Source organism: Epinephelus lanceolatus, chromosome 1 (assembly GCF_041903045.1).
Source record: "Epinephelus lanceolatus isolate andai-2023 chromosome 1, ASM4190304v1, whole genome shotgun sequence".
Taxonomy (NCBI): Eukaryota; Metazoa; Chordata; class Actinopteri; order Perciformes; family Serranidae; genus Epinephelus; species Epinephelus lanceolatus.
This window is the reverse complement of record NC_135734.1, coordinates 52826997-52849386: the sequence shown is the minus strand read 5'-3', so window position 1 is coordinate 52849386 and position 22390 is coordinate 52826997. Positions and strand designations below refer to the sequence as shown.

At 48.2% G+C, this 22390-nt stretch overlaps 1 protein-coding gene across 1 annotated transcript in view; it reads left to right on the top strand.

Moving 5' to 3' along the window:
- Nucleotides 1-22390, top strand: part of rnf123 (ring finger protein 123) — a 192233-nt gene that overhangs the window by 129378 nt on the left and 40465 nt on the right. Inside the window, exon 37 of the mRNA XM_078172042.1 lies at nt 11834-12054. Coding sequence (XP_078028168.1) covers nt 11834-12054 — 221 coding nt within the window. The remainder of the gene's footprint in view (nt 1-11833; nt 12055-22390) is intronic.

Sequence of the window (22390 nt, the reverse complement as noted above, 5' to 3'; positions counted from 1 at the left end):
GGTATGATGATGATGATGATGATGGCTGTACTCAAACATCATTCTTCTGTCATGTCAGCAGCATGTTAGCCACACGCTCATGTTCCCCAGAGGATGAATCCTCCTGACTATCCAAACATTTTTTTCCTCATGAAGGCACCGTGCAGTCAAACTGGTTTCATCACCAAACTGCAAAGATAGTAATAATAATGATAATAATAATATTTATATGGATTTATAGAGCACTTTTCTGGATACTCAAAGAGAACGACAATAGATAAATGAATAGATAGGGCAGTGCGGTGGTTCAGTGGTTAGCATTGTTGCCTCACAGCAAGAGAGTTCCTGGCTTGAGCCCCTCTGGTGGAGTTTACATGTTCTCCCTGTGTCAGTGTGGGTTTCCTCCAGGTGCTCTGACATGTTCTCCCTGTGTCAGTGTGGGTTTCCTCCAGGTGCTCTGACATGTTCTCCCTGTGTCAGCGTGGGTTTCCTCCAGGTGCTCTGACATGTTCTCCCTGTGTCAGCATGGGTTTCCTCCAGGTCCTCTGACATGTTCTCCCTGTGTCAGCGTGGGTTTCCTCCAGGTGCTCTGACATGTTCTCCCTGTGTTAGCGTGGGTTTCCTCCAGGTGCTCTCACATGTTCTCCCTGTGTCAGCGTGGGTTTCCTCCAGGTGCTCTGACATGTTCTCCCTGTGTCAGCGTGGGTTTCCTCCAGGTGCTCTCACATGTTCTCCCTGTGTCAGCGTGGGTTTCCTCCAGGTGCTCTGACATGTTCTCCCTGTGTTAGCGTGGGTTTCCTCCAGGTGCTCTCACATGTTCTCCCTGTGTCAGCGTGGGTTCCTCCAGGTGCTCTGACATGTTCTCCCCGTGTCAGCGTGGGTTTCCTCCAGGTGCTGACATGTTCTCCCTGTGTCAGTGTGGGTTTCCTCCAGGTGCTCTGACATGTTCTCCCCGTGTCAGCGTGGGTTTCCTCCATGTGCTCTGACATGTTCTCCCTGTGTCAGCGTGGGTTTCCTCCATGTGCTCTGACATGTTCTCCCCGTGTCAGCGTGGGTTTCCTCCAGGTGCTCTGACATGTTCTCCCCGTGTCAGTGTGGGTTTCCTCCAGGTGCTCTGACATGTTCTCCCTGTGTCAGCATGGGTTTATTCCAGGTGCTCTGACATGTTCTACCTGTGTCAGTGTGGGTTTCCTCCAGGTGCTCTGACATGTTCTCCCTGTGTCAGCGTGGGTTTCCTCCAGGTGCTCTCACATGTTCTCCCTGTGTCAGCGTGGGTTTCCTCCAGGTGCTCTCACATATTCTCCCTGTGTCAGCATGGGTTTCCTCCAGGTGCTCTGACATGTTCTCCCTGTGTCAGCGTGGGTTTCCTCCAGGTGCTCTGACATGTTCTACCTGTGTCAGTGTGGGTTTCCTCCAGGTGCTCCGACATGTTCTCTCTCTGTCAGTGTGGGTTTCCTCCAGGTGCTCCGACATGTTCTCTCTCTGTCAGCGTGGGTTTCCTCCAGGTGCTCTGACATGTTCTCCCTGTGTCAGCATGGGTTTCCTCCAGGTGCTCTGACATGTTCTCCCTGTGTCAGCATGGGTTTATTCCAGGTGCTCTGACATGTTCTACCTGTGTCAGCGTGGGTTTCCTCCAGGTGCTCTCACATATTCTCCCTGTGTCAGCATGGGTTTCCTCCAGGTGCTCTGACATGTTCTCCCTGTGTCAGCGTGGGTTTCCTCCAGGTGCTCTGACATGTTCTACCTGTGTCAGTGTGGGTTTCCTCCAGGTGCTCCGACATGTTCTCTCTCTGTCAGTGTGGGTTTCCTCCAGGTGCTCCGACATGTTCTCTCTCTGTCAGCGTGGGTTTCCTCCAGGTGCTCTGACATGTTCTCCCTGTGTCAGCGTGGGTTTCCTCCAGGTGCTCTGACATGTTCTCCCTGTGTCAGCATGGGTTTATTCCAGGTGCTCTGACATGTTCTACCTGTGTCAGCGTGGGTTTCCTCCAGGTGCTCCAACATGTTCTCCCTGTGTCAGCGTGGGTTTCCTCCAGGTGCTCTCACATGTTCTACCTGTGTCAGCGTGGGTTTCCTCCATGTGCTCTCACATGTTCTACCTGTGTCAGCGTGGGTTTCCTCCAGGTGCTTTGACATGTTCTACCTGTGTCAGCGTGGGTTTATTCCAGGTGCTCTGACATGTTCTCCCTGTGTCAGCGTGGGTTTCCTCCAGGTGCTCTGACATGTTCTCCCTGTGTCAGGGTGGGTTTCCTCCAGGTGCTCTGACATGTTCTCCCTGTGTCAGCATGGGTTTATTCCAGGTGCTCTGACATGTTCTCCCCGTGTCAGCGTGGGTTTCCTCCAGGTGCTCTGACATGTTCTACCTGTGTCAGCGTGGGTTTCCTCCAGGTGCTCTGACATGTTCTCCCTGTGTCAGCGTGGGTTTCCTCCAGGTGCTCTCACATGTTCTACCTGTGTCAGCGTGGGTTTCCTCCAGGTGCTCTGACATGTTCTACCTGTGTCTGTGTGGGTTTCCTCCAGGTGCTCTGACATGTTCTCCCTGTGTCAGCGTGGGTTTCCTCCATGTGCTCTCACATGTTCTCCCTGTGTCAGCGTGGGTTTCCTCCAGGTGCTCTCACATATTCTCCCTGTGTCAGCGTGGGTTTCCTCCAGGTGCTCTGACATGTTCTCCCCGTGTCAGCGTGGGTTTCCTCCAGGTGCTCTGACATGTTCTCCCCGTGTCAGCGTGGGTTTCCTCCAGGTGCTCTGACATGTTCTCCCCGTGTCAGCGTGGGTTTCCTCCAGGTGCTCTGACATGTTCTCCCTGTGTCAGCATGGGTTTCCTCCAGGTGCTCTGACATGTTCTACCTGTGTCAGCGTGGGTTTCCTCCAGGTGCTCTGACATGTTCTACCTGTGTCAGCATGGGTTTATTCCAGGTGCTCTGACATGTTCTCCCTGTGTCAGCGTGGGTTTCCTCCAGGTGCTCTGACATGTTCTCCCTGTGTCAGCATGGGTTTATTCCAGGTGCTCTGACATGTTCTACCTGTGTCAGCGTGGGTTTCCTCCAGGTGCTCCAACATGTTCTCCCTGTGTCAGTGTGGGTTTCCTCCAGGTGCTCTCACATGTTCTACCTGTGTCAGCGTGGGTTTCCTCCATGTGCTCTCACATGTTCTACCTGTGTCAGCGTGGGTTTATTCCAGGTGCTCTGACATGTTCTCCCCGTGTCAGCGTGGGTTTCCTCCAGGTGCTCTGACATGTTCTACCTGTGTCAGCGTGGGTTTCCTCCAGGTGCTCTGACATGTTCTCCCTGTGTCAGCGTGGGTTTCCTCCAGGTGCTCTCACATGTTCTACCTGTGTCAGCGTGGGTTTTCTCCAGGTGCTCTCACATGTTCTCCCCGTGTCAGCGTGGGTTTCCTCCAGGTGCTCTGACATGTTCTCCCTGTGTTAGCGTGGGTTTCCTCCAGGTGCTCTCACATGTTCTCCCCGTGTCAGCGTGGGTTTCCTCCAGGTGCTCTGACATGTTCTCCCCGTGTCAGTGTGGGTTTCCTCCAGGTGCTCTGACATGTTCTCCCCGTGTCAGCGTGGGTTTCCTCCAGGTGCTCTGACATGTTCTCCCTGTGTTAGCGTGGGTTTCCTCCAGGTGCTCTCACATGTTCTCCCCGTGTCAGCGTGGGTTTCCTCCAGGTGCTCTGACATGTTCTCCCTGTGTCAGTGTGGGTTTCCTCCAGGTGCTCTGACATGTTCTCCCCGTGTCAGCGTGGGTTTCCTCCATGTGCTCTGACATGTTCTCACTGTGTCAGCGTGGGTTTCCTCCATGTGCTCTGACATGTTCTCCCCGTGTCAGCGTGGGTTTCCTCCAGGTGCTCTCACATGTTCTCCCCGTGTCAGTGTGGGTTTCCTCCAGGTGCTCTGACATGTTCTCCCTGTGTCAGCATGGGTTTATTCCAGGTGCTCTGACATGTTCTACCTGTGTCAGTGTGGGTTTCCTCCAGGTGCTCTGACATGTTCTCCCTGTGTCAGCGTGGGTTTCCTCCAGGTGCTCTCACATGTTCTCCCTGTGTCAGCGTGGGTTTCCTCCAGGTGCTCTCACATATTCTCCCTGTGTCAGCATGGGTTTCCTCCAGGTGCTCTGACATGTTCTCCCTGTGTCAGCGTGGGTTTCCTCCAGGTGCTCTGACATGTTCTACCTGTGTCAGTGTGGGTTTCCTCCAGGTGCTCCGACATGTTCTCTCTCTGTCAGTGTGGGTTTCCTCCAGGTGCTCCGACATGTTCTCTCTCTGTCAGCGTGGGTTTCCTCCAGGTGCTCTGACATGTTCTCCCTGTGTCAGCGTGGGTTTCCTCCAGGTGCTCTGACATGTTCTCCCTGTGTCAGCATGGGTTTATTCCAGGTGCTCTGACATGTTCTCCCTGTGTCAGCGTGGGTTTCCTCCAGGTGCTCCAACATGTTCTCCCTGTGTCAGCGTGGGTTTCCTCCAGGTGCTCTCACATGTTCTACCTGTGTCAGCGTGGGTTTCCTCCATGTGCTCTCACATGTTCTACCTGTGTCAGCGTGGGTTTCCTCCAGGTGCTCTGACATGTTCTACCTGTGTCAGCGTGGGTTTATTCCAGGTGCTCTGACATGTTCTCCCTGTGTCAGCGTGGGTTTCCTCCAGGTGCTCTGACATGTTCTCCCTGTGTCAGGGTGGGTTTCCTCCAGGTGCTCTGACATGTTCTCCCTGTGTCAGCATGGGTTTATTCCAGGTGCTCTGACATGTTCTCCCCGTGTCAGCGTGGGTTTCCTCCAGGTGTTCTGACATGTTCTACCTGTGTCAGCGTGGGTTTCCTCCAGGTGCTCTGACATGTTCTCCCTGTGTCAGCGTGGGTTTCCTCCAGGTGCTCTCACATGTTCTCCCTGTGTCAGCGTGGGTTTCCTCCAGGTGCTCTCACATGTTCTCCCCGTGTCAGCGTGGGTTTCCTCCAGGTGCTCTGACATGTTCTCCCTGTGTTAGCGTGGGTTTCCTCCAGGTGCTCTCACATGTTCTCCCCGTGTCAGCGTGGGTTTCTTCCAGGTGCTCTGACATGTTCTCCCTGTGTCAGTGTGGGTTTCCTCCAGGTGCTCTGACATGTTCTCCCCGTGTCAGCGTGGGTTTCCTCCATGTGCTCTGACATGTTCTCCCTGTGTCAGCGTGGGTTTCCTCCATGTGCTCTGACATGTTCTCCCCGTGTCAGCGTGGGTTTCCTCCAGGTGCTCTGACATGTTCTCCCCGTGTCAGTGTGGGTTTCCTCCAGGTGCTCTGACATGTTCTCCCTGTGTCAGCATGGGTTTATTCCAGGTGCTCCGACATGTTCTACCTGTGTCAGTGTGGGTTTCCTCCAGGTGCTCTGACATGTTCTCCCTGTGTCAGCGTGGGTTTCCTCCAGGTGCTCTCACATGTTCTCCCTGTGTCAGCGTGGGTTTCCTCCAGGTGCTCTCACATATTCTCCCTGTGTCAGCATGGGTTTCCTCCAGGTGCTCTCACATATTCTCCCTGTGTCAGCGTGGGTTTCCTCCAGGTGCTCTGACATGTTCTCCCTGTGTCAGCATGGGTTTCCTCCAGGTGCTCTGACATGTTCTACCTGTGTCAGCGTGGGTTTCCTCCAGGTGCTCTGACATGTTCTACCTGTGTCAGCATGGGTTTATTCCAGGTGCTCTGACATGTTCTCCCTGTGTCAGCGTGGGTTTCCTCCAGGTGCTCTGACATGTTCTCCCTGTGTCAGCATGGGTTTATTCCAGGTGCTCTGACATGTTCTACCTGTGTCAGCGTGGGTTTCCTCCAGGTGCTCCAACATGTTCTCCCTGTGTCAGCGTGGGTTTCCTCCAGGTGCTCTCACATGTTCTACCTGTGTCAGCGTGGGTTTCCTCCATGTGCTCTCACATGTTCTACCTGTGTCAGCGTGGGTTTCCTCCAGGTGCTCTGACATGTTCTACCTGTGTCAGCGTGGGTTTATTCCAGGTGCTCTGACATGTTCTCCCTGTGTCAGCGTGGGTTTCCTCCATGTGCTCTGACATGTTCTCCCTGTGTCAGCGTGGGTTTCCTCCAGGTGCTCTGACATTTTTTTGCCTGTGTCAGAGCATTTAGATGTAGAACAGAAAAGGTCCCAGTATGGAGCCTTGGGGAACTCTGCATGTCATTTTTGTCCACTCAGATGTACCTATAGACACAAAGTAGTCCCTGTCCTTTAAGTAGGAATCAAACCAGGTTTAGTACTATGCCTTAAAGTCCTGCCCAGTTTCCCAGTCGGTGCAGTAATATGTTCCACCGTGTCAAATCCGGCACTGAGATCCAGAAATACTGATACTGAGATTCTGCTGCTGTCTGTGTTTGAGTGGATGTCAGTGAGACCTTAACGAGAGCCGTCTGTGGTGTCATCTAAAACCAGACTGGAGGACATCAAAACAGTTGTTTAATGGCTGAAGTTGCTGAGCTGGTGAAATACAGCTGTTTTGGCCTATAGTCGTTCATTAGTGACATATAAATTGTTCTTTTTTAGGAGTGGCTTCAGGGCCTGTGGGAAGACACCCGAGAAAATGGGTGTATTTACAATTCATAGAATTTCTGTAACCGTGAGAAATAGTCAGGAAAATATCTGAGATTCCAGAAATGGTTAAATATGTCTTTTTATTTAAGATCTCTTTGCAGTGCTGGCTGTTGTGAAAATGAAATTAAAGTAGATTTCAGTATCTTAAATTCATAAATGTTGCTTTCTAGGGTCTAAAGTAAATATTCATAACACAGAGGCTCTGTCTACAGATACTGTTTTTCCCCGAGTGTATAAATGTCTCAACGTGCCTTGTTTGCATAATTATTCAGTATAACCTTTATTTAACCTTTAGTTACGCAGTTAAAGGGACAGGACACAGATTTATCACAAGCAGGTGGAATTTACTTTAATTGAGTGTGTTTTTAAAAAGCTCTGGTAGTTGAGGAGTTTCCACCGAGTCCTGAGGGAAGTGTCTGTAGCCGCTGAATGTTTCACTGTGTTCACCAGCTGCTCTCGAACGGTGTCTGTCCGCTGGTTAACAGATCTGAGAGGAAGTGCAGAGTCGGGTCGCTGCGAGCAGCTTTAAGGTTCATCGCCGCAGAGGAAACTTTTTTTTGTTTTCATCACTTTGTATGTGAACTCTCCACTTCCTGTCAGTGTCAGGTTGGTTTCTTTTTTTAACCAAACATCACTCCACAAACAGGATGAAAGTAGAGACTTAAAGAAGAGAAACAGTCAGTCATGCCGTTTTTGTTTTTTCCTGCTGAAGTGCTGCAAAGATAGTTGATAGTAGAAACACCCTGCTGTTAAAAACAATACTCTACACCAGGGGTGTCAAACTTACGGCCCGGGGGACCAGAACTGGCCCGCCAAAGGGTCCAACCTGGCCCTCACACACCTAATATTGAAGTCAAACAGTGAGCAGATACTTCATGTAACATGCACCTCAGAGACCAGATCACAGCTCTGTGAAATAACAATGAATACTTCCTGTGCTCAGATTTAATATTAAACATTGGGCAAAACATTGTCAACAAGCAGCTGGAGTGCAAAAGAAATCTGTATCAGACCTCCTCTGTCTTAAAACTGTATCAGTGGAGCCCTGCTGCTGAGACACTAGGTTCGTTTGAGATGAGCCAGGCCTGCGCAGATTCGATCACCGGCGATCGGCGCACAATGCATGCCGGTTAGTTTTGTGTCCGACTTCATCCCGACTTGTTCTGACGTATCACAGAAGTGGACGGCGATAAAGCCGCGAGAGCGAGGCGGCCGCAGTTTTTAGAGCCAGGCGCTGCAGTTGCTCTCCACCGACTGCACCGCCTGGCTCTCACCTGATCTAACAGCTGATTGGTTCAGATGTCGACTCAACAAGATGACGTTTTAGATAAACTTTTCATTTTTGTTGAATTTTAGAGATTAAGATTGTATTTGTCTGATCTGAAGGTTTATTCTGTGAACAGAAAACATGATGTGTGACTGATGGTGAAAACAAACTGATATATGGGTCTGATCACTTTAATGAACTGACATCATTCCAGACAGGATGTTAGTGTGTCTGTGACTTCCTGTACGGACTGAAGGCTGCTGGAAACTGTCCGACTTCACCGCAGCTTTTTGTCACCGCCCCCCGCTGCAGCCGCCTGCTCTCGTCTACTTTCCAGGCAAGGCGCAGTTCATCTCCAACGAGCCTACTGACAAAACTTCAGGCTGGTGGGCGGAGTCATACAACCACAGGGTAGACTGGTGGGCGGGGTCATACAACCACAGGGTGGACTGGTGGGCGGGGTCATACAACCACAGGGTGGGCTGGTGGGCGGAGTTATACAACCACAGGGTGGTGATTCTAGTTTATCAGTTATTTAAAGAACAAATAATTTTCAGTTCAGTGCTTTTCCTGATGTTTCAGATTCTTGTGGCGGTATGATTTCAGATATTGAGGCGAGTATCTGTAGTGTGAAGGAGTCACTGTCATCGTGTCTGAAAGCGTCCTCAGAGTCACTGGGAGTGATTTTCCTTCATAAGCAGGACTTTAATCTCTTTGGTTCAGAGCGAGTGTTGATCACTGACTGAACGTCAGGTGGGGTTAACATTAATGTGGTGATAGAGTTTGTCTTCTGTGACAGACGGTCATCCATCATGTGGTTAAACAGGAATACGTCTCTTGTCTTTACTCAGACGTTTCTCTGCAACTTGTTCAATTGTTCTTTTTTCTTTTTTTATAATTCATTCATGTCGGAGTGGTTTTCATTTTCTGCGTGTATAATGAGCCGTGTCAATCTAAACTCTTTGCCCTTTCATTGGTTTATAATTAAAGAGGGAACACAATGGACTCGTGTTGACTTGAAACACAGTCGGTGACATTTTGCAGCTCGTACGCTGTGACTCACTCGGCTCATCTTTACAATGAGATCTGTCACAAGATGTTCTCGTCGTCAGCGTGGAGCAGAGAGGAGAGGACAGGTGGAGCGGGGACACGTGTGAGGACAGGATGAAGGAGACGAGTCTCTTTGTGTGAAGTGTCATGGCTGCTGTAATGAAAAGGTCAGAGTAGATTTCACCTGAAAATGTCACCATGTCGGTCCCTCAGGATTCCTCCTGTGACGGACACAGATGACCTATCAGCAGAGAACGCCGCCGCTGTAAAAGTCACCGCTTTTATTCTTCACTTCAGTAATAACGGAGATTAAAACATTACAACGCAGACACTGCCTGAGAAGACGCAGAATGAAATAAGTGGATGTCCCCACAGTGTCTCATGACAGGGGACAGGACTGAGTGGACCAAGATGTTGAGTTTGTTCCCAGTGAAAAGTGAAAAGGCCGTTGTTGTTTCACAAAGACTTCTGATCCAGCCACACACACACACACACACACACACAGAAGTGTCAGAAATAAAAGTGTAACACTGCCCTAAACAAACAAATCAATGCAGGGGTCAGACGAAAGAACTGGGCGGTCTGTGACGCTCATTTCATCACTGGTTAATAACGCGTGATTCATGTTACGGCGCTTAACATAAAAAAAAGACTGTCAAGCCGTGGTGTAAAATAAATACATAAAATAAAAAGAAAACAAACTACACTGTGTCAGACTGTAGTGTAAAGTAAATAAATAAAGTTATAAATAAAATAAAATAGAAAAATAGGCTGTGTCAAGCTATAGTGTAAAACATCATGAATCAATAAATTAATTAATATAAATTAAAATTAAAATAAACAGACTGTTTCAACCTGTAGTGTTAATAAGTAAATAGTGTATCAAGCTGTAGTGTGATAGATGAATGCATAAATAACCAAATAAATAAAAATGTAATAATAAATAATAATAATAATAAATAGATTATCAAGCTGCACTGTGAAATAAATAGATAAAAATAAAACAAAACAAAAAACAAACTGTATCGTGCCGTCGCCATCGAACCTCTAAGTGCAGCTGTCAGGTGAATGTAGGGGAGTGAAAAGTGGAATTTTGGGAGTCAGAGTATAAAGTCAGCAGAGACACGGAACATCCACCCACCGACCAAGACAGCAGTGCAGCACCTCCTGCAGCACCTCGTGCATCACAGCAGGTCGGCTCTGAGAAGAGTCCAGAAATAGAGAAGGAGAGAACAGAGTATCAGTGAGGAGAGGAGACAAAGAGGGTGAGTGGGAGTGGGAGTCAGGTCTGGTGGGAAGACCCGCTATAAAAGATTGATGCAGAGAGGTTGGATTGAGTGGTGCCGCAGGGGAGAGGAGGAGGAGGAGGAGGAGGAGGAGGAGGAGGAGAGTTTGATTAATGAGAATGATTGAGCAGTGGATGGATGAGACACAACAAGCAGAGACAGACAGATGAGGAGAAGAAGAAGAAGAAGCGTTCAGGTGTGCATCATGTTGGAGGTTCAGTGTGAGTGTTGCTGTGAAGGTGTGAAAATAGAAAAAGAGGATTTCTTCGATTTCTTCCCAGAAAAACACGAGTGATGTGAGAAGTTGTTTTTGTTGCCCAGTGTGGACGGAGTCGTGCTGCTGATCGCTGCTGTCATGATGTTTACCTGCTGACAACATCACATCACAACTTCCTGTCTGATACATGTTTGTTTCTGTGTCACTGGTGGAACCTGATCTCGTTTCTCACCTCGAGTCACGTCACGTGTCATGAGGTCTCAGACAGGTCAGGTGTGAATGCATCCAAGAGGAGGACTGCAGGGATCTAATCAGGGCGCTTTGGACTGAGGTGGTAAAATGACCTCAGATTGTATACGGTCACTGTCAGAGTCGTTATAACGTCACATTTTATATGGTCACAGTCAGTGTCGTTATAACATCTCATTTTATATGGTCACAGTCAGTGTCGTTATAACATCTCATTTTATATGGTCACAGTCAGAGTCGTTGTAACGTCTATATGGTCACAATCAGTTGTCATGACGTCACATTTTATATGGTCACAGTCAGAGTCGTTATGACGTCACATTTTATATGGTCACAATCAGTTGTTATAACGTCACATTTTGTATGGTCACAGTCAGAGTCGTTATGACGTCACATTTTGTATGGTCACAGTCAGAGTCGTTATGACGTCACATTTTATATGGTCACAGTCAGAGTCGTTATGACGTCTCATTTTATATGGTCACAATCAGTTGTTATAACGTTACATTTTATATGGTCACAGTCAGAGTCGTTATAACGTCACATTTTATATGGTCACAATCAGTTGTTATAACGTCACATTTTATATGGTCACAGTCAGAGTCGTTATGACGTCACATTTTATATGGTCACAATCAGTTGTTATAACGTCACATTTTGTATGGTCACAGTCAGAGTCGTTATGACGTCACATTTTGTATGGTCACAGTCAGAGTCGTTATGACGTCTCATTTTATATGGTCACAATCAGTTGTTATAACGTCTCATTTTATATGGTCACAATCAGTTGTTATAACGTCACATTTTATATGGTCACAGTCAGAGTCGTTATAACGTCACATTTTATATGGTCACAGTCAGAGTCGTTATGACGTCTCATTTTATATGGTCACAATCAGTTGTTATAACGTCACATTTTATATGGTCACAGTCAGAGTCGTTATGACGTCACATTTTATATGGTCATTGACTGTGACCATATAAAATGTGACGTCATAATATAAGTTTTCTCCAAAGCGTGCAGTAAAATAAAGTCAGACCTTAATGTCAATCTGTCGTCGTCCTTTTTGGCTGCTCCAGGTACCGGTACTGTATCAGCATGACTTAAAACTGCTGAGTTTTTAAAAGCTGCTGAGCTGTTGTTTTTGTCACTGAGCTGCTCACGCACAGAACTTCTTCTTCTTCTGGTGTTTTTGTCACATACCAAACATGTAACATTAGCCTTCCCTCCTTTTCCTCTTCCTCTCCAGGATATCTCGGGCTGCCTCCGTCCTGCTCTCTGACCCCTGTTTCCAGCTCCACTCCATCCAGCACCTGTTGGGAGAGGGAGGAGACTCCTCCAGCTCCTCGGCAGCCGTCACCTCCACCGCCGCCCGTCCGGTCATTGGGTCTTTGGGGTCGACCGTGGCCCCTGCCATCCCTTCAGCCACCGGGAACACTTCAGAGCGCAAGCACTTCTCCTTGCACGCATGTGAGTGACGTCCACAGAGTTCACGCCTGAGTGTGTTTTAAACAGGAGTGTAAAGACATCTGAGGACCGTCCTCAGGTGATGTCACTCGAGTCAGTGTCTGTTTAACAACACATGTTTATAAAGTAAAAAGAAATGGAGGTGTGAAGTCAGAGAGGAGTCAGCGTCGTGGTTCATCATAACACACACCAGTCTACCTCACAGCTGTCAGAGGGAGAGGTGCACTGTGGGTAATGTAGGCAGGATATAACAGGATATTTCAGACTGTCCATCGTGAGTCTGACACAGTCACTGAGTCACATGATGGATCAGTGACGTGGAGACAGTATCATCGAGGTGTTGGTAGTCTTCTCTCATGTTTCCTGTGGATCTCTGATTCATACAGTTTAATTCTGACCTCAGATCTGTGGAGACATTTTACGTTGTCTTGGTTTGTTGTGTTCGAGATCTCTTTAATCTTATACAGGTTAACAGACTGAAGATGGTCCAGTTCATAAAAACTTCATCAATGTCTCCTTCGCTCTGACAGCTGGTGTTTGCTGACCGCTGTCAGAGCGAAGGAGGCAAATATTTAATGTGATCTAAACCATGAAATGCATGTAGTCAGTGTGTGTGTTCAGTGTGTTCATCGATCTGTGAGCGGCGTCTGCAGCGTTGGATGAAGAACCTCAAAGATATGCTCCAGTGAAAGTACAGAAGAAGGAGGATTATGAAGTTTCTGCTCGGGTCCATTTCTGAAAACCTGCACCGCCCATACCTGTAAAGCTCAGCACCAGAACCGACCCGTTACCTGTCATTGTGTCTGAGTCAAAGTCACACCCGTTAATAAAAGTCCTGCGACCCTCCACCCCTGATCAAACCCCCCCAGGCTCCAGTCCCTCACATGAAGCTGGTTCTCCGTTCTTGAATTGGACGTCTCTTTGACTGTATGGTGAAAACATTCAATCACTGCCAGGTTAGGAAACATGTTAGCATGCTCCTTCCACCACCATCAAACCTCCAGAGGATCCAGACTCCATGTAGGCTGCCACCTCATCCTCGGGCTGCAAAGTGTCATGGCTGGAGTCCTCCACGTCGGTGACCAATGTGACCACGGGGTCAAAGGTTACACTGGTGTCACTGACTTTCAATATAAAAGCAACTGTCAGAATATTACACACATACTGCACATCTGTTTACTGAGTTTTATTCTGGAATATACAAAAATTAATTTTTGATCTCACCCACTGCCCACCTGCCTGGAGTTTAGTTTTACCTGTTACACAGCTTTTTGCAGGTTACCTGTCGGTACCCGACCCGGTGCAGGACTCTGATGTACACTCTTTAAAAATGGAGCGTAACATTACAGATGAACAAAGAACGGTTTGTTTCACAACTTTAAGAACAAAATCGAGTTTTTCCTTCGTACTCCTTCATTCATCGGTCCGTCCCATCCTGTAAACACGATATCTCAAGAACAGCTCAAGGGAGTTTTTTCAAATTTGGCACAAACGACCACTTGGACTGAAGAATAAACTGACTAGAATTTTGTGGTCAAGGGTCAAAGGTCAGTGTGACCTCACAAAATATGAAAGGAATTCATTCACTAATTCTGACCAAACTTGACACAAATGTCTAACAGGATAAAATAATGAACAACCACAGGGTGGACTGGTGGGCGGAGTCATACAACCACAGGGTGGACTGGTGGGCGGAGTCATACAACCACAGGGTGGGCTGGTGGGCGGAGTCATACAACCACAGGGTGGGCTGGTGGGCGGAGTCATACAACCACAGGGTGGACTGGTGGGCGGAGTCATACAACCACAGGGTGGACTGGTGGGCGGAGTCATACAACCACAGGGTGGACTGGTGGGTGGAGTCATACAACCACAGGGTGGGCTGGTGGGCGGAGTCATACAACCACAGGGTGGACTGGTGGGCGGAGTCATACAACCACAGGGTGGACTGGTGGGCGGAGTCACACTACATCAGACACAGACTCGTCTTTATAACACAGTGAGACTTTGCTGTTTCTGTGGAATCTGACGTATGTCGTGTTTTTATGGGCCGACGTTTCTTCTGCGTGAGGTCGTTTCAGTCAGTGGATGATTGGAAGGAGATGGCAGTGAGTCACAGACACAAACATCAAAGACATAAGCAGATGAAGAGACGGTGATCACCCCGCTGGTACAGCATAAGACCCAGGCCACTCTTTACTGTCAGGTTCATATATAATAATTCAGTTGTATTCTGGCAAAACATGCGGCTGGTAACTGCAGCACTTTTAATCTAACTGAAATCATGACCTTTCCTGAACCCTAATCCTGAGACAGGAGTCTTCAAACATTGTACTCGTCACTGCCCTCGTAATTCCCCTCCTCCTTTATGTTGGCATTGATAGATCCACCTGATGGCGCTAGAGGGCGGAGTCAAAGGTTTCACACGACAACAGACGAGGCGACTGTGGAGGAGGTTGTGATATTGGACTTTAAATGGAGGCGTGGTCTGTGAGGTCTTCAAATACTTTGCGACATGTGGATGGAGAACTCTTTTGTTACTGATTTGTCCTGTTTCAACATTATTTAAATGTCTTCATCGTCCCCTGTGGTCGCATCTCGCTTGAATTACACTACTCTGCCTCCAAGACCTCCAGTGGTTCTGGTGGTTTTGTCCGTGTCTGTAAGATTTCAGAAAACGGGCACAAATGTGGACAAATGAATGCAGAGTACAGACAGAAGGCTCCGTCCTGTCTGTGTAAGTATCTTACGCTGAGCATCAGTTAGCCTTGAGAGGAGCTCAGACGTCCACATTCATAAACGGACTGCACATGTGCAGCATCAGCTGACTGTGTTTAATGTAAAAACATGTGCAGCAGTAGATGATGTCATCTCACAGACACATAACTGGATTTGGTCTCTGTTGTTTTGTCACTGTTGGACAATCAGAGTTGATGGCGAGCAGCAGGTTGGTGAGGTGATGATGTCAGCTGTCTGTGTGTCAGTGTGTTTCGATCGACCGTCTCTGCCGCTGCTCAGAGCGTAAATCCACAGTAAAATATCAGAAGGCTTAGGCGCCCCCGAGTCGAGCCGTCACCACGGGGGATGGCCCGGTCACCACGGCATCCTCCTCTGTTGTCATGGAAACACAAGCCATTTCTATAACCACCCTGGGCTGCATCATATGGAGGATTTGCTCCGTCTGTGTGTCTGTCAGTGGAGGTCATACTGGACTGACTTCTCCTGCCCCTCCCCCGCGTCACACATTACATCCCCACATTACATCAACATGTAATAAACGTGTAACACACAGTGATGTGGAGCATCTGCAGCAGTGATAATAAGGACCCTCACTACTACAGATACTGTGATCCTCTCCTCCTCCTCCTCCTCCTCCTCCTCCTCCACATGTCACAGCCAAATACTGTACTGTTATTTAAATATATTTATATTACAGCAGGAATAAAAACCGTCTGATCACTTTATAAAATATGATGAATTATTTCATATTAAATGAACCAAAGGAATCAAAGTTAAAGTGCTGCGTCATGTTAACGCTTCAGTAATAAAGGTTTAACAGTATAATAACACTGTTAACACAGGACTGTTTTTATTTTAGTTTTGATACTATACAAATGTTTTACTGATCATAGATTATTATTTAAATTATGGCAACACACATATTGTTATTGAACCATTTGCTACGAGGCTTTTGGTTCGGAACACGTTACGAACCAAACGATATGTTGAACTATTTCATTACATTTGGAAAATAAATCTACCTCTTATACAGCGTTGAATATAATGTCCTCATCGAGACAGCCCACAGGACGGGACAGGAAACAGTCTGTCTGCCCCGCCCACCCCCAAACCACAACATCCTACTGCAGTCAGTCACACTGGGAGGACGCCACGCTAAGCTAGCTCCTTACATGACGGCTAGTAAGATGTCAGTGGTCGATGTTTTTCTGTTGTGTCTCATCAGTGACTGAAAATCAGAGCTCCAGACTAACGGCCACAAACTTTATTTAATGAGCAGCTACAAGAAGAATCCAGAGACTGTTGGACAGGTGGGCTCTGTGACCTGTTAGCTGTCAGCTGTAGGTTGTTAGGTGTTGGCTGTTAGCTGTTAGGTGTTAGCTGTCGGCTGTTGGCTGTTAGGTGTTGGCCGTTAGCTGTTAGGTGTTAGCTGTCAGCTGTTGGCTGTTAGCTGTTAGCTGTCAGCTGTTGGCTGTTAGGTGCTGGCTGTTAGCTGTCGGCTGTTGGCTGTTAGGTGCTGGCTGTTAGCTGTTAGGTGTTAGCTGTTGGCTGTTGGCTGTTAGGTGTTGGCCGTTAGCTGTTAGGTGTTAGCTGTCAGCTGTTGGCTGTTAGGTGTTGGCTGTTAGCTGTTAGGTATTAGCTGTCGGCTGTTGGCTGTTAGGTGTTAGCTGTCAGCTGTTGGCTGTTAGGTGCTGGCTGTTAGCTGACGGCTGTTGGCTGTTAGGTGTTGGCTGTTGGCTGTTAGGTGTTAGCTGTCAGCTGTTGGCTGTTAGGTGTTGGCCGTTAGCTGTTAGGTGTTAGCTGTCAGCTGTTGGCTGTTAGGTGTTAGCTGTCAGCTGTTGGCTGTTAGGTGCTGGCTGTTAGCTGTTAGGTGTTAGCTGTTGGCTGTTGGCTGTTAGGTGCTGGCTGTTAGCTGTCAGCTGTTGGCTGTTAGGTGTTGGCCGTTAGCTGTTAGGTGTTAGCTGTCAGCTGTTGGCTGTTAGGTGTTAGCTGTCAGCTGTTGGCTGTTAGGTGCTGGCTGTTAGCTGTTAGGTGTTAGCTGTTGGCTGTTGGCTGTTAGGTGCTGGCTGTTAGCTGACGGCTGTTGGCTGTTAGGTGTTGGCTGTTGGCTGTTAGGTGTTAGCTGTCAGCTGTTGGCTGTTAGGTGCTGGCTGTTAGCTGTTAGGTGTTAGCTGTCAGCTGTTGGCTGTTAGGTGCTGGCTGTTAGCTGTCGGCTGTTGGCTGTTAGGTGTTGGCTGTTAGCTGTTAGGTGTAGGTTGTTAGGTGTTGGCTGTTAGCTGTTAGGTGTTAGCTGTCAGCTGTTGGTTGTTAGGTGTTGGCTGGCTAAACTTGTAAAATGTAGCATTTGGTAGAAATCTTGAATGAATTCAGCTGTTTGAAGGAGAAATGTGTTGATGTTTTAATAATTATAATAATACATCAGATTTATATGGCGCTTTTCAGGACAGTCAGAGATGCTTTACAGTGCTGAATAGTAACAGTGATAATGAAATCAAAATTAAACATGAAAATAGATATCAGAGAGAAAATTATGATGTGTGTGTGTGTGTGGGCGGGGCATAAGCACATACAGCCAGCAGCAGCAGCAGCGACCCACCGTCTGACACCGGCACACCGTGAGGACAGAAACAGAGGGCTCTGTGGGGACGGAGCACCTGCTGTAGCAAGCCAACACGCCGTCTGTGGTCATTTTGACTTGACCAGCTGACTTCACTACAAGCTGATTGGCTGTTGAAACAGGTGACGTGCTTTAAAACCAGCCGCTGCCCATTTGACCAGCTGAGTGTCAGGTGACACCATCAGCCGGCTTGAGTCCAGCTCACACCGGCCAGTTCACACTGCTGACACTTTAATGTGAGACGTTCTACAACAGTTTCGTCTCTTCACCAGTCTTTGATCTGAACTGGACTTTACGTAACAAACACACGAGGATTCTTATTCTCAGCTGATCGCACACTAAAGGAAACAAACTTCTTATTTTCCATCTCTGACAATATTTCCTCATAAATCCTTCACACTGCACCTTTAAGAAATGACTCGTGAATTCAGAACGTTTTAAACACTTCATGGAAACAGTTTGAGCTCCATGTTTGATTTGGTACAAGGACACACTCTTCCTGTGTGTGTGTGTGTGTGTGTGTGTGTGTGTGTGTGTGTGTGTGGGGCATTGTCTGACACTTCTTGAACAGTGACTGAGACTTTAGCTTCAGGGTTGAAGTTATTTCAGTCGGTGCGTGTATTTGTGGATCAGGTTTATCTGGTGTCGTCTGTGACATCTCTCTGTCTGTCCGCTTGTCTGTCTGTCTGTCCCCTTGTCTGTCTATCTGTCTGTCTGTCTGTCTGTCTTTGGCCTTTCGTCCGCCGCCTTTTCGTCGTCTTGTTTGACTAAACCTGTCAGAGAGCTCAGATTAACAAACCAGAGACACTTGGCTGTCCTGCTGTTCCTCCAGACACATGAACATCACTGATGGTGTTTCATGGCTGAATTTGTCCCTATTAGAATTTTTACAAATGTAAAGAGAATGTTGAATGTCGTTTTCTCGCACACATCCAACCGCCATTAGATTGAAACCAGCGTCAGGTGGAAGCATGATGTGACTCACATGTGTGTGACATGTGTGTGTCATTGTTTCTGTGAAGAAAGCCTGATTCTGCTCACTGACATGATGTCAGAATAATGAAGCACCGCGAGGAGTCCTTCCATTATTTTTTATTTTCAAGGACTCATCACTGTGTGTGTGTGTGTGTGTGTGTGTGTGTGTGTGTGTGTGTGTAAGCACTCAAATCCCCGCAGCCCTGGATGTATTATGGATGAGACTCTGTGGTGTAGTAGCAGCACAGCGTTGTGTTCAGAAGCCGAAGAGAAAGAAAGATGAAGATGAGAGGAGCCTGAGCCTCACTCTGCGCTCTCATTAACATCTAACAGTTTTATATTTCTATGCAGGTGGTTTATTTACTAAAATAAAAGCTACGAGTCAGGAAACTGGAACTCAGAGCAGAACATGATGTACGTTTAGTGGCTGTCAGCGCTCATCCTCGGGGATGAGGGGTGGAGCTGATTTGTCATTTCTGTGCTGCTGACTGGAGTACATTTCCTCAAGTACTGTACTTGTGTTTTATTTCAAGGTATTTCTGTTTGATAGTAGTTAATATTTCTCCTCTACATTTCACCAGGATTATTGTCCTTTTTTTCCACTGCATACATTTCATTTCAGATATAAAAGAAACATCATTTAATAAAATCCAACACATTGTTGTTTCCTTATTCATTAGTAGTTCTGCACTTTGCTACCATGCCAAGAAAAAATCTAAGTTTGACTGCATAATATTAAAAAACAATAATCTATGTACACATATGTCTAAATATGCACAAGAAAAAATGCAAAAGAAAGTAGACCCAGCCTTGGCTTATAACAGTGTACATCCTCATCCTCAAACTGACCCAGAGGAGTATTTGAGTAGGAGTTGGGGTTAATGAATGGACGTCTGTAGCGTGGGAAAAGGAATGACCTTTATACAGATACAGATCCTGCACCTGCGCACACAGTCTTACGCTCTAAAGCTCGACAATGAGTGTGGTAAATGTACGGAGACAGAAATGTCTATGAAGAAAAGGACTATAAAGAAAATGTATTCAGACTCTTCACACACGTCTCTGTTTTCGTCGGTACAGTATTTGTGTGTATTTTCATGTCAGTCTTATATAAATATATTTCACCATCACAGCTCCTGTGTCTGTACAAAACTGACCAGCAGCCTTTTCTGATTCCTTGTATGCTGCCCGTACAGTTGCGTGATTATAAAATAAGATAAGACGTGTACCAACAGGTATTTAAAGTACGGTACAACATCAACACCCTCTCATAAAAAACAGCATTTAAAAACCTCATTGACTCACACAGAAGAACACGCACCTGTTTTAAACATTTATGATCTTTCAGAAATTAAATTAACAGTAACTTCAGTGCACCTTGAGGAACCACACTGGCGCTATACCTCTTTTGTTTTTACAGCTTAGACTTGCGCTTTAACTTTATCCTGCCGCCTCTGAAAGTTTTATGATGACTCTCTCATTGTTTGATGCAGCAATGACGAGGAACAATACAAAGGGTGGTATCAAGCTTTAGCAAGAGGAGAGGGTGGACTGGTCCCTTGGGGTGCAAATACAAAAAACTAGACTGGACACACAACACCAACGCCCTCTTCCTGTACCAGCCCCTCCCTGCAACTTTTTCTGGTACCTTTTTTTTTTAACAATGTTTCAGAGTAGCCATTTCCAACAAACTCCAGACTTTCCCCTTCCCACAACATTCCAGGGTAGCCGTCTCCTACAGTATTCTACAGTGGCCCTTTCCTACGATATTTCAGGGTAGCCCTTTCCCACAAAAATCCCGGGTAGCCTGTATTCAAGGGTACCCCTTACCTACAGTGCTCCAGAGTTGTCCTTTCACAGATTTCCAGGGTAGACCCTCCCTAAAGCATCCCATGGTACCTCTTTTCTTCAATAGCTCAGGGTAGCGCATATATTCAAGGGTACCCCTTTTCCTACAATATTCTAGAATAGTCCTTTCCTGCAGTATCTCAGGGTAGCTCCTCCCTGCAACACTCTATGGTACCCCTATTTTACGATATTCAAAGTGGTCCTTTCCCTACAATATTCCAGGGTAGCCCCTCCCTACAATATTCCGTGGTACCTTAATCCTCGAACCCACTGGTGGACACCAGAGGTGAGGGGAGCCATCAGGCTGAGGAAGGAGGCCTACAGGGCATGGTTGGTCTGTGGGTCTCCGGAAGCAGCTGACGGGTACCGACGGGCCAAGCGGAGCGCAGCAGCGGCAGTCACAGAGGCAAAAACTCGGGCATGGGAGGAGTTCGGAGTTAGGCCGTGGAGAAAGACTATCGATCGGCTCCAAAGAGTCTCTGGCAAACCGTCTGGCGCCTCAGGGGGGATGGCGGCAACTTGCTCACATTGTTTACAGTGGGGGCGGGGAGCTGCTGACATCAAGTGGGGACATTGTCAGGCGTTGGAAGGAATACTTTGAGGAGCTCCTCAATCCCACCAACACGTATTCCAGTGAGGAAACAGAGCCGGGGGTCTCGGGGGCGGGTCGTCCAATTTCTGGGGCAGAAGTCACCGAGGTAGTGAAGCAACTACGCGGCAGCGGAGCCCCGGGGGTGACGAGATTCGCCCTGGATATCTCAAGTCTCTGGATGTTGTAGGGCTGTCCTGGTTGACATGCCTCTGCAACATTGCGTGGACATCGGGGGCAGTGCCTCTGGAGTGGCAGACCGGGGTGGTGGTCTCCATCTTCAAGAAAGGGAGCCAGAGGGTGTGTTCCAACTACAGGGGGATCACACTCCTCAGCCTACCCGGTAAGGTCTACTCCAGGGTGCTGGAGAAGAGGGTCCGGTCGATAGTTGAACCTCAGATTGAGGAGGAGCAATGTGGTTATCGTCCCAGACGCGGAACCGTGGACCAGCTCTTTACCCTCACCAGGGTGCTGGACGGGGCATGGGAGTTTGCCCAACCAGTCCACATGTGTTTTGTACAGACCCTGTACTGAAGGAGCGCGAGTCTGGTTCGCGTGGCCGGCAGTAAGTTGGACCTGTTCCCGGTGAGGGTTGGACTCCGCCAGGGCTGCCCTTTGTCACCGGTTCTGTTCATAACTTTCATGGGCAGAATTTCTAGGCGCAGCCGAGTGGTGGAGGGTGTGAGGTTCGGTGACGGGAGGATCTCGTCCCTGCTTTTTGCAGATGACGTGGTCCTCCTAGCTCCATCGAACAGTGACCTCCAGCTCTTGCTGTGATGGTTCGCAGCAGAGTGTGAAGTGGCTGGGATGAGAATCAGCACCTCCAAGTCTGAGGCCATGGTCCTGAGCTGGAAAAGGGTGGATTGCCCACTCCAGGTCAGGGGGGAGGTCCTTCCTCAGGTGGAGGAGTTTAAGTATCTCGGGATCTTGTTCACAAGTGAGGGTAGGATGGAGCGGGAGATTGACAGGCAGATTGGGGCGGCGTCAGCAGTGATGCAGGCGCTTAACCGGTCCGTTGTGATGAAAAGGGAGCTTAGCCAGAAAGCGGTCAATCTGCGTTCCAACCCTCACCTATGATCACGAGCTCTGGGTAGTGCCCGAAAGAACGAGATCGCGAGTACAAATGGCCGAAATGAGTTTCCTCCGCAGGGTGGCTGGGCTCAGCCTTAGAGATAGGGTGAGGAGCTCGGACATCCGGGAGGGACTTGGAGTAGAGCCGCTGCTCCTCCACATCGAGAGGAGCCAGTTGAGGTGGTTCAGGCATCTGGTAAGGATGCCTCCCGGACGCCTCCCTTGGGAGGTATTTCGGGCATGTCCAACCGGGAGGAGACCTCGGGGCCTCCGTCAGCTCTTCCGAGGGAACCCCGCCCTCGGGCTGGGGAGAGGACTGTCTGGGCTTCTTTGCTGAGGCTGCTGCCCCCGCGACCCGGACCCAGATATGCGGAGGACGACGAGACGAGACGAGAACAATGTTACAGGGTACTTCCTGTCCTTCAAATGCCAGGGTAACTCTTTCCTACAGTATTCCATTGTACCCCTTTTTCTACTGTGTTCTAGGGTACTTCTTTTCC